We start from the raw sequence: 17588 nt of genomic DNA, 5'->3' as shown, positions 1-17588 counted from the left end.
TGTTACACAGAGCACCCTAAGCTGTCAGCTTTACCTTCTAGGTTGCATTGAGAATACTCTGGTTTAATGAGCAGTGAATTCCACAGACTTTTCACGTAGGCTGTCTGACTTCTGTGGAAGAATTTCTCAAAGACTGAAAAATAGTTTATAACTTATCATCATTTATCAGTCAAACATTAATAAAATCAACAGCCATTGGTGGATTCTAGCATATCATCTTGCACTCACTTCTACCAGTTGCAGCATGGTCTCTAATTTTGCACACAAATATCAGATAGCTACTGCAATGCAAAAGATAAGGAGGTTATTATTACACTCCTTCTGGTACAGCAGTTGCCATAAATATTACAGATTTTCATTTCAAGCAGCTGGCCTGCTGTAAGACTTATTCCTTGGGCATCACCTCACAAAATGTGCTGTTTGTATGCAAATACTTCATTTCACAAAAGCAGAAAGAAAGTGTAAAATGAAAGTCATATGTATAAATCATTTACTACAAAAGATTAAGCATACTAATCCCAATATTTTACCCAAAATATTAATCGGCATGTAGGCAAAATGCATTCAAGTAACTTCTCAAGAAAGCTAGGAACCTTGTCATTGATTCAGATTCAGCAACTTTGACAATGACTCATCGTTTATTCCCCTTTGCAAGAACGCTGTATGCACAGTACTCATAATAAACTCAGGATTTGGGTCAGGTGCTGAAATCTGTAAGCCAGGTCAGAAGCTAAAAATGACTCTGAGGTTCAAATAAGTCATCAAAACACACAATACCTGCAGCATGGCTGGTGGTATTGCCTTTGTTGTTGAACATACCTGTAAAGGGCACTATTAGGTATGTTTTCAATGTAGTTGACTCATTCAGTGCCTGCACTGCAGCCATGGCAGCACAAAGCTGGCTGGATCTGTACTCAGGTGGTTTGCTTGAGCTGACCTCTACATTGCTCCCTATTAGCAGCAAATGATACCAGCTTATGTAGCTAATTAGAAAGTGCCTCAAACACATCAACACACACTGCTTACAAAACAGGTATGCATGTTTTAAGTGTCTGCACCTATCACCTGGGCACGCAACAAAATGCCAAACATACCAGTGTTAGATGTCTAGAAAAGCCTACAAAAATAAAATTGGAACACAGTAAACAGGTATAACTCCCAGTACTTGACAGTAATTTATGCTGCCTCTGGATAGCACTCGAATTTGAGAGAAGCAGCTATTCAAAGTAACCTGGGACAAAAAGCCTTAAATAAAAAATAGATTGGATTCTCTATTATACAAAAGTAAACAGAACAAAGCCATCCCCTTTAACAGAAGAACATGAGACAGTGCTAAAATGTATCTAATGATAACACACTCATCACACTGTTAAGTCCAAACACTGTAGCTTTACAGGGTAAGGCATTTTGGCTGAGTTTGATACAAACTAGCCAATTGATAACGTTAAGATTTATCTTTTTTATAGGGATCAGGACCCTTTTACACACAATTAAATAATAGCGTACATTTTTCATACAATTGTTTCACATTCTATGATATCATAACACCGCTTCATAGTAGTACCTTGTTTTATGAAATATCTGCTTGCTATGTGTATCTGGTAACTACATATCAAAAGGCCATCTTAAACAATCATTTATAAAAACATTATGTGCATTATTTACAGACACTGCTAAACAATTAGCAACACTACATACTCAGAATACAAATAGGCCATTCAAAAAATTAAATATAGTCACTACAAATATATATTATCATCTCATAAAGCATAAAAAGAATCCTCATCCCAGCTTTGACCAGCACTACATCAAACATAAAAGTCTTCACTGCTCAAAACTGCTCCTTTCAATCCACTGAATGGCAGCAGTCTGTGAAGATTTGATTTGTAATTGATTTTGAACTGTTCTAAACTGAATGAAAGGCTGATGCCGGTGACTCAGTGTCAGTGCAGTGACATCCCTTTGGTGATATCAAACGAATAGAAGATAGAAGAAAAATGATGCTCCTGTTCCTTGGAAATTAACTGGAACTGTGAAATACTGTAGGAGGATTTTACAGCTGAACACAGAGTTTTGCAACAAAATTAATACATGGACATGAGCAGAAACTATTTCCAGCAAACAATGTGTAGAGCTGACTATCGACAATATCTGCATTTCTCACAGTAATCTGTGAGATTCTGTTTGCATCACTGTCAATGACAAGACTCATCATACATAAACATAATACACATCTCAAAAATACCTTCTGATTTTAAGTTTCAATTCTTGTTATTTTTGATGTGTTTTGCTTTGGAGCAGTTTTGGTGTAGTTCTGTAGGTTTTGGTTTTTGTTTTTTTTTTTTTAAACTCATCTGAGCTTTCTCTGGATAATGAATAGGGCAAGAGCTGAGAACTCCATAAGATCTAATTCAGTCACCTGTTCCACAGCTCTGGTCCTGCATTCTCATTCTCTTAAGTGAGAACAACTGGCATGTAAACTGTGATCTGCAATCTAAGCATGCATACATGTGTACATATATATACATATATATTTATGTACTTATTTAGTCTCCAGCTTGCACATACTTGTTTTATTTTTCCCTTCACTCTTCATCCAACACCTCCAGTGCTTTTGGTTCTTCTCCCCTTCTAAGACAAAACTTATATACATGTGCTACTCTGACTGACTGTCAGATAACAGAGATGGTATCTCTACAGCAGTCTCACGCACTCAGCATGCATTTTGAGTTATCATGTAAAGCAAAAGAGCACCCTGTGGGAACACCACAACTCCAAAATGCTGCTAGGCCATGATGAATTTGATTGTATGTGATCATAAATGGGCTTACAGAGTGAGAGTGCAGCTGGAAAAATTCAGAGAAAGAAATTACCATCTGGAGAATCAACCAAAAATAGAAATGCAGGAAGAAAAACTCCAGTGGACACTTTTTTTTTTTTTTCCACATTATCAAAGGATCTCAGAATGAGAACTACTCTACAAAAAGAAGATAAGACAGTAACGAAATAAGATAATGAAACAGTAATAACAATGGGAAGGGATTTAGGCATTTTTGTTTTTAACAGGCATAATGGCAAATTGAAATTTTAAGAACAACGACATAGTACAGATAAACACAAATATATAGGGACACCTTTCCAATGAAGAGGCATTATGAAGAAAAAACAAGATCTCTCCCTGAAAATTCAGATGATAAAGATTGGCTATTGTGATGCAGAGAAAGTAAAACAGGTATATCCACACTGATGTCAACATAAGGCAGAAAGAGAAACTCAAGTGGAAACAAAAAAAGTTAAAGCAGCTTTGAAAAAGGGATCTTTGCAACTGCTTTCCAAATACAAAGACACGGTTTGTAGATACCCCCTGAAATTGTCCCCTGAAGACATCTCCTGCTATCAAATCCTTGCTGTACAGATACAGTAATCTACCATTTTGATATATTTTTCTTTATGAAGACATCTTTACTGGTCTACAGCTAGAAAGCTTCCAGTTAGATACTGTACGTTTGTATTATATGCACACATTAACATTATTGGACATGCTTCAACTGTTCTACAGGACAATGTATGATAATATTAATAATAAGGGTTTCCAGATTATATTTTTGAACAATATCATAAACACATCCTTGAAACAGAAAGACAAAAAAAAAAAAAAAAAAAAAAAAAACAAACAAAGAAAGACAAACTGAGGGAAGGGAACTGCCAAATTTCCCACAGCAGTTAGTCCAGCTGACTCACAAGACCACTAAAACAGAAGAGCAGATTAACCAGCCTTATTCAATCCATAGGAACATACACATATATATACATGTCATTCCTTTCTTGGCTCTGTTTGGTACATTTTCAGACTAGCAGTGCTCACTAAAGGTCATGCCTATACTTATCAAGAAAATTAGGGAGCTAATGTCCTGCTTACTTTAGTAAGGATAACCTCATATATTTCTATTAGAGTAATAATCTTAAAAGGATTAAAGCTCAACATACTGAACACTTAGAAAAACTTAAAAATTATTATTTTTTTTATAATTCACCAATTTTCATACAAAACTACACCTCAGAAAGAGCTATTAATATTCAATAAAATATACAGTGTGTACAATAATACATTCACATATATATAGACGCTACGTGACACTACTTTCCCACTGCAGTAAACATATACAGCCAAAATATTTATCAAACTAAAGTACAGCTTGCCTCAACAGTCCCATGTGGATTAAAATAGATCAGATGCTATAACTAGTGTTCTTGCCCCCCAGTGTCACCAAATTACATAAAATACTATATATATTGATACCAACTCAGTCACTGATACATTCTTGGGAATTGGGAATGTTTTGTGCATTAATTCTTTCATCTGACAAGGGACTCTGGAACTGGGAGTACTTGTTTCAGTCTAACATTACAATACAGTTGCATAAAGCATTTTGTTTTCAAGCCAAGAATTCCCTACAAAACAGTAATCTAAGACATTCTATTTGCTGTTATCTAAAGTTATTTTTCCTAAAATATGCAGCTCAGAAATGGCTGACAAACTACTTGGAATCTTTTTTTTTTTTTTTTTTTTTTTAAAGTGTATCACATAACTCTCTGGCTAAGGTTAACTGAAAGCTAATTAAAATCATTAAGATGATGATTTGAACAAGAACAGGAAAAAAACTGAATGAAACAGAGAAAAATTAGATATTACTTGACTGAATCATACCCTTAGAAAAAAATGCTTCTCCTTTACAAAAAAAGAAATAGTAATGAACATTTCTTTCCTTCTCAAAGAGGATTTTTGACCTTTTAGGGCAATAATATTAACAACCCTTATCAAACTAACATGTTCATCTTCTGACCTAAAACTCCCAAAGCATATTTCAGTTCCTTTATGGACAGAAATGAAATTCCCTATGCTCTAAATATAATTTATTTCCAATTTTACCATCTTTCTATTTAATCAACAGAACATGATTTTAGTATTCTGATAAAAGGCAAATAAGAAACAATCCATATGACATAATAGAAATAAAATTACACAGACATAATTTTCCTTCCGTAAAAATAGCAGTCCTTACTTTGGCTGGACTCTTGCCTCCGGTGGAAAAAAAATCTTAGTCTCTGATCATCAGAGAAAAGGACATACAGTTCAACCTCTTCTAGCTGCCATGAAGACTAAACAATATATACAACACATACTGACAACCTCTTTTGCAAAATCCAAGTAAATGAAAATTGGAATAGAAAGAGAATTTCCAGTGGTGTGATTGAGAAAAAGAGTGTATAGCTCGTACTGCAGGCTAAGATGACTGATAACTATGTGCATGAGCTCTAACTTGAGACACAGTATTAAGCACTGATGAAATAGTCCAAAAAAAGTTTTGCAGTCCATGCCAACACCGCTGGACGAGAGCCTGTTTCAAAAGAAATCTGCAAGAGTCTTCTTTATCTGTGTTATGAACTCAATCTAGCATGTCAACTGCGTGCAGGCAAACCAAACACTTCTGTTCAAGTGGAGAGCCTCACCTTTCCCACAGGAGGCTCAGTGGAGAAGGAAGAAGCTTTTTTTTTTTTTTTTCAATTGTCAACTTCAGATACAATACTGTCCACAACACCAGGCAACAGTGATAAACCTATAATGAAACTGCTAAGAGGAGTTCTTACAAGTGAATGGTATCTAAGGCTCATTAGCACATATTGTAGATTAGATTAGTGTCTATTGTTTATACAGTCACTTCTAATGTTTCATGCTGTGAAATTCTAATAATAAAACTTAATTTCCTTACTCAAAAGGAAGGAAGGAAGGCTTTCTTTGGAAGGACAACTATTCAAGAGATTTTATGTAAAGCCCAAAGTACATCATGACAAGTCCTTTAATTGCGATGGATGTTAATGAAATGATTAGCACATCCATCTGTGAAGTTTTTGAGCATTTTCAGTATATTCACGCAAAATCACAACATAACATACAGAAGAAATCCCTAGAAGCTAAAACCAGTGATTTTATAAGGTAGCCTTTTTTTTTTTTTTTTTTTTGGGGGGGGGGGGGCATTTATAGTGACAAGAGTCACACTAGGCTCAGCCTCTAAAAGCAAAGGAAGATTCTGAGCTGGACTGGAAGCAATCAGCACCCAGGAGATGGAATTATCCTAGATATCAGCCCCCTGTCCATGATAGGGAACTCTTAACATGTCCAGATAAAATTTGGAAAAGAATAACTGATTTTAGGTTTAATATTTCCAAGTCAGCGGTCAGATTGCTCTGTATTTGTATGATCGAGGTGATAAAGAAGACTGTGTTACCAGAACAAGTTTATAGTTCATCAGAATGCAAAGGCTGTTGCTATGGAATTAGGTTCACCTAATCACAGTACACAAAGAGCATTAAATAAGAGTATCACAACTGTCTTCAAAACACAACAAGAAGAATATTACCAAGGCAGTTTGTTTTGGTATATGTCTCCGTTCCTTTTTCTCTTACTCCTTTTCACTCTACATTTCTTTTTTAGAACAGAGTTTGATTAGTATCACTTTGAACAAAAATCCCTCAGGCCATTTTTGTTTTATCTCTCACTGTTCCTTCTCTTCAAGCTTCCCCATTACATAGCCCTGTCTGCCTCATTCTAGCACTGCTTCATCTTCATTTTTCATGACATCATTTTGTATTCTTTCTGCTTTCCCCAACGACAGAAAGTTTCTATTCCTACTTTCTAACCTTTATTTTAGAAACTGCACTGCAAAAGAAAGCCTTTGCATTGCAGAACATCCCTCACAAGAGCTGTTCTGAAGATTTGAGTACTACAATTCACAAGATTTTGACAAAGTCACATTATAATACTAACAGTGTGAAGTAATGCCAAATAAATACAAAATCTAGCATCAAAGAGAAAAAAGCAAAATAAAAGACCAACCAGAAGGCATCCATTGATCTGAGGAGGGTTTTGTCAGCGTGTTCACCTGGTCCCAGTTAAGATCATCATCATCTGACTGACTATAGCCACAGGTGCTAAATGGCTCATCGAAAGTACAGCATCCTGCAAAATAAACACAGAAAAGATTAACATAACATGCAGATAACAGATTATGAGTCTCAACAAATGCAACACAATTCAATGCAGGCTGTGTAATTTTTTTAACGTCCTTTAATAAAAGCAAACGTATTAACTATCAGTTCTGAGAGGACAAAAAACTTGTCATGAAAACACAATCTCAAGGGTCAAAGCAGGTGGACGAAAGCTGGGTGAGGGAAAAATCTAATTTCAAGAATTTAGAACAATGGAATCTAACACCACCAACAAGGATGTAGAAAAACTTCTATCGCTGTACACAAGAAAACTTGTCCAGCTTTCTCAGATTTTTTTCCCCTAGTAGCAGACTAACACAGGGTTATAAGCTCTGTTTTCTACATTTTCTTTGATGTTTGACGTTGCACTCAAGTGAAGAATGATATCTTGCCTATCCAGGAAAACAAATATAACCCCAGTCATGGATATTTCAGTCCATATTAAAGTAAATACTGCAGCTGTTCAAACAAAACTAAACTTCTGGGCTATTCATCATCTTTGCTGTCTGTCCGTACAAATAGCTGGCTCAGTCTTGCCAACTCTTACTAAGATAGGAAAAAGACAAAATCTAGCTTTAAAAGAGATTTGAACATTGTAAGTTCAGGTTTCCTTGAACATTACAAACAGCATTAGAGAATACCTCATCAAGAAAATAGGATTACATAAGACAAAATATCATTACATCTGACAAGCTTCACCTAACCAAAGTCCAGCCTTCTTAATAAGTACTCCCAGCTTATAGTCATCACTCATGACAAGTATTCTGCAGGCATATAATTTTTAATGGAAATTCATTTTGCAAACATAACACGTTTGCCCCATTGGCTTGCATGAAGGTTATCCTATACTGTTCTCTGTTCTAAGACATTCTTCTATAGAAATTCTTCATTAGCTCTAAATATGTCAGGGAAATTAGCACCTCTGGCTACCACACCTTTCCGTACCTCTTGTAGGTGCACAGATTTCAATTAGCGAGCTACTGGGAACAGAAAGCCATGAAAGAACTGACAGCTCCATGCTCTGACATTTCACCTCAATGATAACAACATATGTAAGCTCTCTCTTCCACAATTAAACAAATTCAGAAATAAAATAGGTAGGTTTATAGTACATCAAGTGACATCTGTAAAATTTCTAGGGAGAAGAGAGAGAATTTTCCAGAGGCATTTGCACAGCTGTTTTAACTCCCACATAAATATTACTTGATACAGTTGAAATGTGCCACAGAGTAACTTTCAGATGCAGAAGCAAAACGTAACTTTCAGGGGACAGATATGGGTTTGCTTTTTTAAAAAAAAAATACATAAAGCCAAACAAATCACAGCTGAAGCAAAAGGTAGTTTACTTGCAAATGTTTTGCAAATGATGCTAGAACATGACAAAGTATCGCGTTATACAGCACACAGCATAATCAAACTTTGCAAAAAATATACACCTCAATGATAACAATTACGGTTTGCATTTCAAACACAGGACCAATGAATTTATGTGCTAGCTCTACCACCTCAATTACATCACACACATCTCTAACAATAAGAAGCCATAAAATAGTTCATGGTATTTTCTTCATCTACTCTAAAAGATGAGCCAAGTGCTACAAAACATCCAATACCCGAGAGAAATGGAAGGGCTTGTGATCCAGTATGGTTGTTAGAGGCTTCTCCCTTCTCACTAGTTAGGAAGATGTCAAAACCATGGATAAATAGGATGATGGATGATAACAGCTACTTGTCTATTTGCAGTCAACACAGGACTGCTTCCACCGCTTGTTTTTCTTCATTTCTCCTGCAAGTCAATAGCTCAATCACTCTGTCAGGATTTCATCTTTTTTCTTTGCCATTTACATCCTTGAAGCATTTGTGAATTTACAATTTTATAGCTCTCTCAAAAATGGGTATCAAATCTTCACACTTGCTCTAGGAAGAGTTCTTGAGGAATTTTGAATTCCTTCTTTTAATCCTAGGCCACTTCCACCTACAACTAAGAACTGAACTGTACTAACAAGGGTTACCACAGGGAATCAAACTGTGTTAGCCAGCATATATAACATCTTTAATGGCACAGACACCAAGCCACGGCAATTTCAATCTTCAATTGGAGGAAAAAATTTCAAGGAAATGAATAATAATGAAGACTTCACACAGATGTGATTTTTTTTGGAAAGTGTTTTGTATATTAAACTAGTATACATGGTTATATATATACGTTGAAAGCATCTACAGGTAAGTTTATAGACTATTAATAATAATTAACAATAATTAACTGTTTCTGCTGGAATCAGGACAGGTTCAATCACAAATGAACCAAAGTTCTTTACACATGGGTCTGAACACCTGGCAAACCCCACATTTGCATCTACTCATGCCATCCTGCCTTTGCCTGCAGTACTTTGCCTATTGTCTAGTCACCATGCTCTCATAGTACAAGGTTTCCACTTCATAAAAAAAAAAAAATCCATATATAATATCAACAAAGGGATGGCAAAATCTGAAAAATTATCACAGCTTTTTCATGTTTCTCATTCTTTGCACTGCTTTGAAACAGAACAACTGCCAAAATAGGTGGTTGTTTATAATCAGCTAGAATACTTGAGAAAATCTGCTAATTTTTATTATTTATGCTATTTATTATAATTTAACAACTAAAACCTATGTTGTTTGTTATATAGTTTAATAAAGCGAAGCAGATTTCCTGCTTGTTACACAGGCATTACATTTTGGGTAGCCAAATTGTATTTTAAAGGATGATTTTCAGACTGACTTAAATATTTACAGCTAATCACAGAATCACAAAATGGTCTGGGTTGAAAAGGACCACAATAATCATCTAGTTTCAACCCCTCTGCTATGTGCAGGGTCACCAACCACCAGACCAGGCTGCACAGAGCCACATCCAGCCTGGCCTTGAATGCCTCCAGGGATGGGGCATCCACAACCTCCTTGGGCAACCTGTTCCAGTGCATCACCACCCTCTGTGTGAAAAACTTCCTCCTAATATCTAACCTAAACCTCCCCTATCTCAGTTTAAAACCACTTCCCCTTGTCCTATCACTATCCACCCTCATCCACCCTCATGAACAGCTGTTCTCTCTCCTGTTCATACGTTCCCTTTAAGTATTGGAAGGCCAGTCTAGGGTATATGTAGCCTGTTTGGGTTTTTTGACTTATTTTCACATAATAGGTATTTTGTAATTCCTAGAAGGAATTGAAGTAACATACACTAGGCAACAAAGTCCATTAGAACCTGTTCTTCCAGATGTAATCGTCCTCTGCCACTGAATCCAGTTCAATATAGCTATGCCATAGTATTATGGAGTATAACTCCATATCCAATCCGTTATGAAGCCCTCCAAAAAACTTTGGATTAAGTGACAAAAATTAAAAAAGAAAAAGTTCAAGTTATGCTGGCCACTTTATTTCTGTCAGTCTTACATACTGTAAGATCTCTGGTCAATATAAAGCTTCTGTCAAAAATTTGCTGCCAAATAATACAAGTGCTATAACTTGCCATTTTCATGAGCACATGGCTACTGTGCCAGATACAAGGGCTTTTATTTTGCCTAGGGAAAAAAAAAAAAAAAAAAGCAAAACCTTATGGTTTCTGGTGTGCTACAGTACTGTGAATTCTGTTGCACAAAGAACTCAGTCAACTAAGAAGATGAGTATACTCAATCCTCTTATTAGTATTATTTCTTATCTCATAAGTATTTTCAATTCTGTTTACTCTGTATTTTTATACTGGAAATATATTTACATAGTAAGTACAACGCAGTTATCCTCTGAAGCTGAATTCAGGATCTTGAAATCTGATTAGAAAGCAGAGTGTCTCAAACATGGGATATGAGGGGCCTCTGATTATGAAATATTAATCTCCTATTAGGTGATAAACCTCCTACAAGGCACTGAATCTCCTCTTTCTGTGTACAACAGTTGGAGCCTCAGCCCCTAGGAGAACTGCAGCCCTCAGCACCTCCCTGTGCTGGTGAACGCCCGTGGCACTGACAGAACTGAAAAATGCCACAAAACACAACTGCTAATGCTTGACTGAGCTGTGCATGAGTCAGCTTTCAGCCCCAAGAGATATGCCTCAAGACTCCTGACTTAGGAAGATGATAGTGACACAGCATTGTGCTTGCTTTTATGTCTTCCCTTGTGGATTTGGGGGGGGACTATGGCATCCTGACACTCAGTTAAAGCTGTTCTGAGAAGCAGGGGATGTGAAGACCAGGTTTCAAACCACCACAATGGAAGAGAAACAGCAGTTCCTTTGAGGGTGAACAAGAAATCCTAAAGTGGAAAATAAAATGCCTGTCTAAATTACAGACTGGCTAACGCATGAAGCAAAGGTTGGAATCAGCAGACAGTTTTTAACGTAAGAAACTGAAAGTACTATTTCTAAATGAGTACGACAGGCCCAATTCACTGCATCACTTTTATCAAAGGAAGGATGAAGACAAACATTGTCCAATACAAAAATGTTCACCTCTGTGAAATCAATAAGTGGTGGAGCCCATAAAGCTCCAAGCACAGCAGCCCAAACAGAGGGTTTTAAGAACTTATTTAAAACCAGACAAAATGGCCTTCCTGGAGTCTGTTCTGTAGATAGATTCTAAGCACAGACAAACACACTGAGCTCTGGCTTAGTAGGAGAGGAAAGCATTCAGAGCAGTGAAACAGTGCTGCAGTGGTCAGGGAGCTTAACAAAACACATGCTGCAAAAAGTCAGTCTGACTTAAAACAGAATTGATGTTCATCTTGTCAGGTTTGCACACGTGTGGTCAGAAAGGGTTTTGGAAAATGCAGAACACGTAAAAATTATCTGGAAAAATTCTCACAAGCCAGAACAAAGACAGTAAGGTAAAAGGATGTAGTTTGCAACTAAGGAAGGCCAGATACTAATTCTGGGTGTAAGGGAGGAGTAATAAATGGAAAACAATACATAATTTTACAAAGACACGTGTAGAAGATGGTGTGATCTTTGAGATTCCTGAATTCCCAGACCTGATTTCTGCAGTACAACGAGTAATAATGACACAATACAGGGAAAAACAAAACAAAAAAACAGTTGCAAATAAACATTGAAAGCTGGTATTTATGAGACTTCAAAGGTTCACTGTATGTTCACAAAACATTTACAATTGTTCTCTCTCCTTCTGCTTAACTGACAGCAACTGAATCAACACAAACATCTCCAGAAACATTTCAGTTTTGGTGACATAGGATACTACAGCAAAGTTACATTCTTAGGAAGAAATATCTGTCAGTTCTAACTTCCCCTGGCAACCCGCCCAAGTTTAGCTGAAGAGAACACCTTCTACAAAATAACACTTCCCTAACAGATACCGAGAATAATTCAAAATGTGGACTCCTAGACACTTAACATAAAAGCCCCAAAACAGGGAGCAATTTCTTCTGAAAATGTGCATTTAAACGTATTCTAAATACCAAGACAGAAGAACAAATACAACTCACTAATGATAAAAGACTTATTTCAGGTGTGGTTTTTTTTTAATGTCAATTTTGTAATATTATTAATAGCTTTTCTTAATTCATGTTATGGCTTACACTGGTAAGTATGCATATATATATGAACTGTATCCCTGGCATAGATGCCAGCAACGAGAAAATGTCTACCAAAAAACATAGTCAAACATTCAATCTGAATAAGGTTTTCTAAATATATTTCTAAACAGTCCTTTATATAAGAAAAAGTCTCCTCAGAATATTAAATAAGTACTTAACAATAGCTACTTGAGAACAATTAGGAGGCCTATTCCTAACATATATACTTAAAACACACATATGTAGCTTATTAAGAAGATCCTACTGGGCATACTGGTCTCAAAAAGAAAGGTGATGCACGCGTGCTTCAGAGTTGACCCAAAGTGATCAAAACCACTTCCAAAATGAATACTGCTTTGCATCCTGTTTATTACAAGCATGACCAAATTATGCTTCAAAACACAGAAGTCCCTTTCATAACTTCCCTGAAATGTTTCAAGATAAACCTCTGGCCTACAAATAATCAAAAGAAGAAACCGTCTTTCCCCACACTTAAAAAATAAAATTCAAAATTCAAAAGACAATGTGGTTATGGAAAAAATCCCCTGAGAAAAACAAAAGCAACAGAACACCAAATTCACATAGCTCATATTGTACAATTCACTTATTTTATAGCTACCTCCTAGGACTGCAAAAAAGCCCCATGTGTAAAAACATTCATTCATCTTGGTTAGCAAAAAAATAAAAAAATAAAAAAATGATATACCAGAGAAGTGAGGGAGAGCTATTTTTTTCCCCATTAACTTAGAATGGAGAAGGACATACAGTAAGGGAGGGAGGGGAACAGAAATACACATTGCAGTAAGATATGCAAAAGGTGATGCTCTCTTCTGATGAGTTAAGAGTACCTCTTAATGGATTAGACATCACACCTCTGTTTGGAAAACGATAGTGAAATACACAACACAGTGCTAGTCTAGGAAATAAAGCTTTCAGAAGCTCCAAATTAACTGTACTTCAGAAACTGATTAGCTGACGAACTGCTTACCTCACCTCAGCCCATCTCTGTATATCATTAAAATCCAGCACATGAAGGCTTTGTCCAGGGGAGAAGAAGAGGAAAAGAGGGAAAAGGCATTTGGGAATGAGTGCAGAAGTGCACAGGTTATATTCAAGAAACATATTGATCAGAAAATCTGAGATGAAATAAAACACAACTCAGAAGGAACAGGGTGGGGATATTGAGTCTTTCTGGTTTTGGTTATTGCTTTTTTTTTTTTCTAGTTAGAAGCTTGGAGGAAAGGTATAAAATGCAAACCTCACATCCAAAATCCACCATCACAAAGCGTCCACTCACTCTTGCAATTTCACATTGCTTGAAAGGAAACATACTATCATCAATACTAGGATTATGGGATCACACTGGACCATTCCCTAATATCCACTCAGGAAACACTGCAATAGATTTTCAGTCTGTCAGGTGGAGAAGTCTTGCCATGCTTCATCCACCCTAAGACTGTGGAAACCACAGCCTGACCCAGTCCAGTTCAGGACCAGCAGTGCTGGCAGCCATTTCAAGCATATGGCGATAGGCACACGGTCCTGGCACACCCCAATTTCCACTGTGGTCCTTTTAATAATTATGAGAAACACTTCTTATGGAATTACTAAAATTCATCATCTTCATTCTCAATTAGAGGTTAATACATAATTCATTTATTCCCCTAAAAAGTTTTTCCCCAACCATTATGTGATATGTTGAAATGGACATGCTTAGATTGAGGCAAGAATAAACCACATGTTAAGAGGCCACTGTTCTTTTGTCTGTAGTTCTGCCAAAAGCAATAGAGGTTTTCACAAACAAATCAGCTTTCAGTTAATTATCATGCCATTAGACTACAAGAAAAAAAAACGTTGCTTCAATAGATTTTTCATATGAAGTTCAGATCAAGTTAAAGAACACTCAGAACCACAGAATGCTTTAGGTGGGAAGAGATTGTTATAGACCATTCAGACCAACCCCCATATGATCTCCCATATGAAAAAAGAAAGGGAAGTTTTACTTTGCAGACCAAACTAACTTTGTTCATTCCTTTTATTACAACACCAAGTAAACAGGCAGACATCAACAAATAATTCTCATGCTGTCACAGAATAAACACATGGTATACATCACCCACTGTACAACCACTGTATGACTACCCATCATGTGACATAAGCTGGCACATTATATGTGTCTCAGGTTAGACCAGAATAAGCAGCAAGTAAGCTAATCTCTCATTTTAAAGCTCAGTATCATTATGTTTTTTTTTTCCTAAGCTCAATTAAAAAAAAAAAAAAAAAAAAAACAATGCAAAATAGCTCCAAGTCTTGGAACATGTAAAAGCTCAGCTCTAAGTCAACAGACCCAAAGCAAACCAGATTGCACAGAGAAGACTGTCCTTCAAGTGAACCCAAAATTTTTCCTCCAGCTTTTTCAACTTCTAAGAAGGTTAACATCAACTTGGAAGTCACACAGCAGAACTGAAGACAATCTCTTTCATCACACTCAATTTTGATAGCTAAGAGATTAATTACCATTTTGTCTAACCATCAGGACACTCTGAGCTGAGGAAGTTGTTTTTTTTTCTTTTTTTTTTTTTTCTGATGTCAAAAAAAAAAAAAAACAGCACTGTGCTATTTATCTATATCTAAAGGCATTTCATTGAGAAAGCTGACAGCATTCTCCTCATCTGCCAGTAGCACTTTTAAAATGCATCTTCACCTTTAAACTCTTCAAGCTAAAAAACCACAAGTGTACTTGAAGCTCAATCACCCTTCCTGGTGCTGCTCATTTTTAATGAGCCTCTTGTCTTCATGTCTCCCAGAAGACAGACTCCATAGAGCAATCTCAGGTGATGTGAAACCAACGCTTGATGCTTCTCTAAAGCGCTGTCTTTTTGAGCCTGAAATCTTCCTGCTAAAACCACATGGGACTGATGGGCCATTCAGTCAAACCCAATTTCACTTCTTTATCGCAAGTCCCTGCTTAAAAACTCTACTGTGGATTGCTTGTACGCACAATCTGTTTCAAGCTTTGAACTTTAAAAGGGATTTAAGCAGTCAATCTCAATATCATTATAAATCTAACATGCATTATTTTCCCATTGATTGTGAGAAAATTAAAGTTTGAAGCTTGATTTCACGGGTAATCTTTCCATTTGCTTGATGAGTTCTGCAGCTGTACCAGAACACTTAGTGCATCCTGTTAGATAACAGTGTATTAAGTTTGGATGAGAAATCCAGACTACTTACTACTCACTTCCAGTTTTAAGTAAAGAACAAAGGCAGTGTAACCTCTGCCAGTCTTGGAAGCTCCTGATTTACACGGCAATCAAAAAGGCTTGAAACAGTATACATTGCTGTACAAGGGATTCTGCAACTTTACAGTATGGTTGTAAAACTAAAAATGTTAATATCTACTTTATGTTTCTTCTTTGGTAGTATGGTTAGGTTGTGGCTGCACTTGATGATCTTTAAGGTCTTTTCCAACCTGAGCAATTGTACTATTCTATGATTCCACGAAAACAGCAAAGCCCACTACCCGGCGTGCTAGCTGAAGAATCACCATCTCCTTTCACCCTTACTTTTCTTCCCATATTGTTATTCTTCTGTACTTTTTCTCCTTCAATCCAGGAGCTGCCCTTCAGGAGAGGAAGGCTATCACTCATTCTGTTTCACTTTTTAAAGCTACTGTTTACACTCTTTTACTTGCGGTGATGGCTATAGCTGCATCCCAAACCATTTGCTTCTATGATATAACTCTCACTCCTTGATCAATAATTCAGGAAAATATTCATCTCTGTTTAGTTACTGATGTCAGTACAACTCTTTGTGTCTAGATGAAAAGAGAGCAGGACCTGTATCTGGAGGCTTTACCTGCGCTGCTCAATGAATTAACCTGTAGGAGGTGCCATCGTGATGAAGCAGTCAAATACCTCCAGCAGGCAACTTCATCACATGGGTAATTAGTTCACCACATCAATAATGCCTCCAGTTGTTTGCAACACCAGAGCTGAGTCCCAGGTCTGCTTGTTAAATTCAAGCAGCACAACAGGCTTTCCCTGTGCTACAGGTATAAATAACGTTCTATTTTTAAACACAGCTATGGCTTTTTTTTCCTCTCATTTTTAGTCATTATCTCTTGCAATAAATTATACTTTATTTCATTCATCACATCTATAACCTCCTGCCAGAAGATGGATAAATAATTACTGTTAGAAACCTCTGACAATTTCACAAGGTCCTATCAACTTATAAAGATGAGACCCACATTTGAGAGTGCTGAAAACACTAGTGTTGCAACATCAACATGCCCAAGCTAACGCAAGCCAAGGAGCAAACTCTTGACTCTCCCACACAGAACAGAGCACTACCACTGCTCTATATAGACAAAATAATTCCTTCAAACTCTTGCTCCTGAGAGGATTATGTAGATGCAACACTCAAATGCTGTACTACAACAAAAAGACAAACGGAGGCCACACAAAGCTTCATGCTTTCCAATGTGGAAAGCGTTATACATAGGCAATGAACTTCGCCTCCTAACAGTGATCTGGATTGCAGGAGTGGAGCGCATCCTCAGCAGCTCACTGATGACACTGCCCTAGAAGGATGAGAGGCCTTACAGAGGGATCAAGACAGGCTGGAGTACTGGGCAATCAGCAGTGGCACAAAGTTCAACAAGAGAAAATGCCAGGTGCTGCACCGGGGATGGGATAATGACAAACACAGACTGGATGATGAATGCCAGGACCAGCTCAGCAGGAAGAGACCTGGCTGCACTGGTGCCAGCAGCCCAGCATGAGCCAGCAGTTTGCCTTTGGCATCAAGAGGGTAAACTGTATTTTGTGATGCATTAAAGACAGCATAGCCAGCTGGTCAAAGAAGGTGACTCTCCTGCTACATTTAGCATTGGTTTGGCCTCACCTTGTATAGTACACACAGTGCTGGGCCCACAATATAAAAAGAATGTGAAGGTCCTGGCAAGTGCCCAAAGG

The 17588-nt window shown here is 37.1% G+C and overlaps 1 protein-coding gene across 1 annotated transcript in view; it reads right to left on the bottom strand.

The window, feature by feature from the left end:
• PTPRM (protein tyrosine phosphatase receptor type M) overlaps window positions 1-17588 on the bottom strand; it is a gene marked incomplete at both ends in the record, with an annotated part of 447044 nt that overhangs the window by 336782 nt on the left and 92674 nt on the right. The window contains one exon of the mRNA XM_079533291.1: window positions 6896-7018. Within this exon, the coding sequence (XP_079389417.1) occupies window positions 6896-7018 (123 nt within the window). The remainder of the gene's footprint in view (window positions 1-6895; window positions 7019-17588) is intronic.

Source organism: Tetrao urogallus (assembly GCF_951394365.1).
Source record: "Tetrao urogallus genome assembly, chromosome: 3".
In the NCBI taxonomy this organism is placed as follows: domain Eukaryota; kingdom Metazoa; phylum Chordata; class Aves; order Galliformes; family Phasianidae; genus Tetrao; species Tetrao urogallus.
This window is presented reverse-complemented; position numbering and strand designations above follow the sequence as displayed.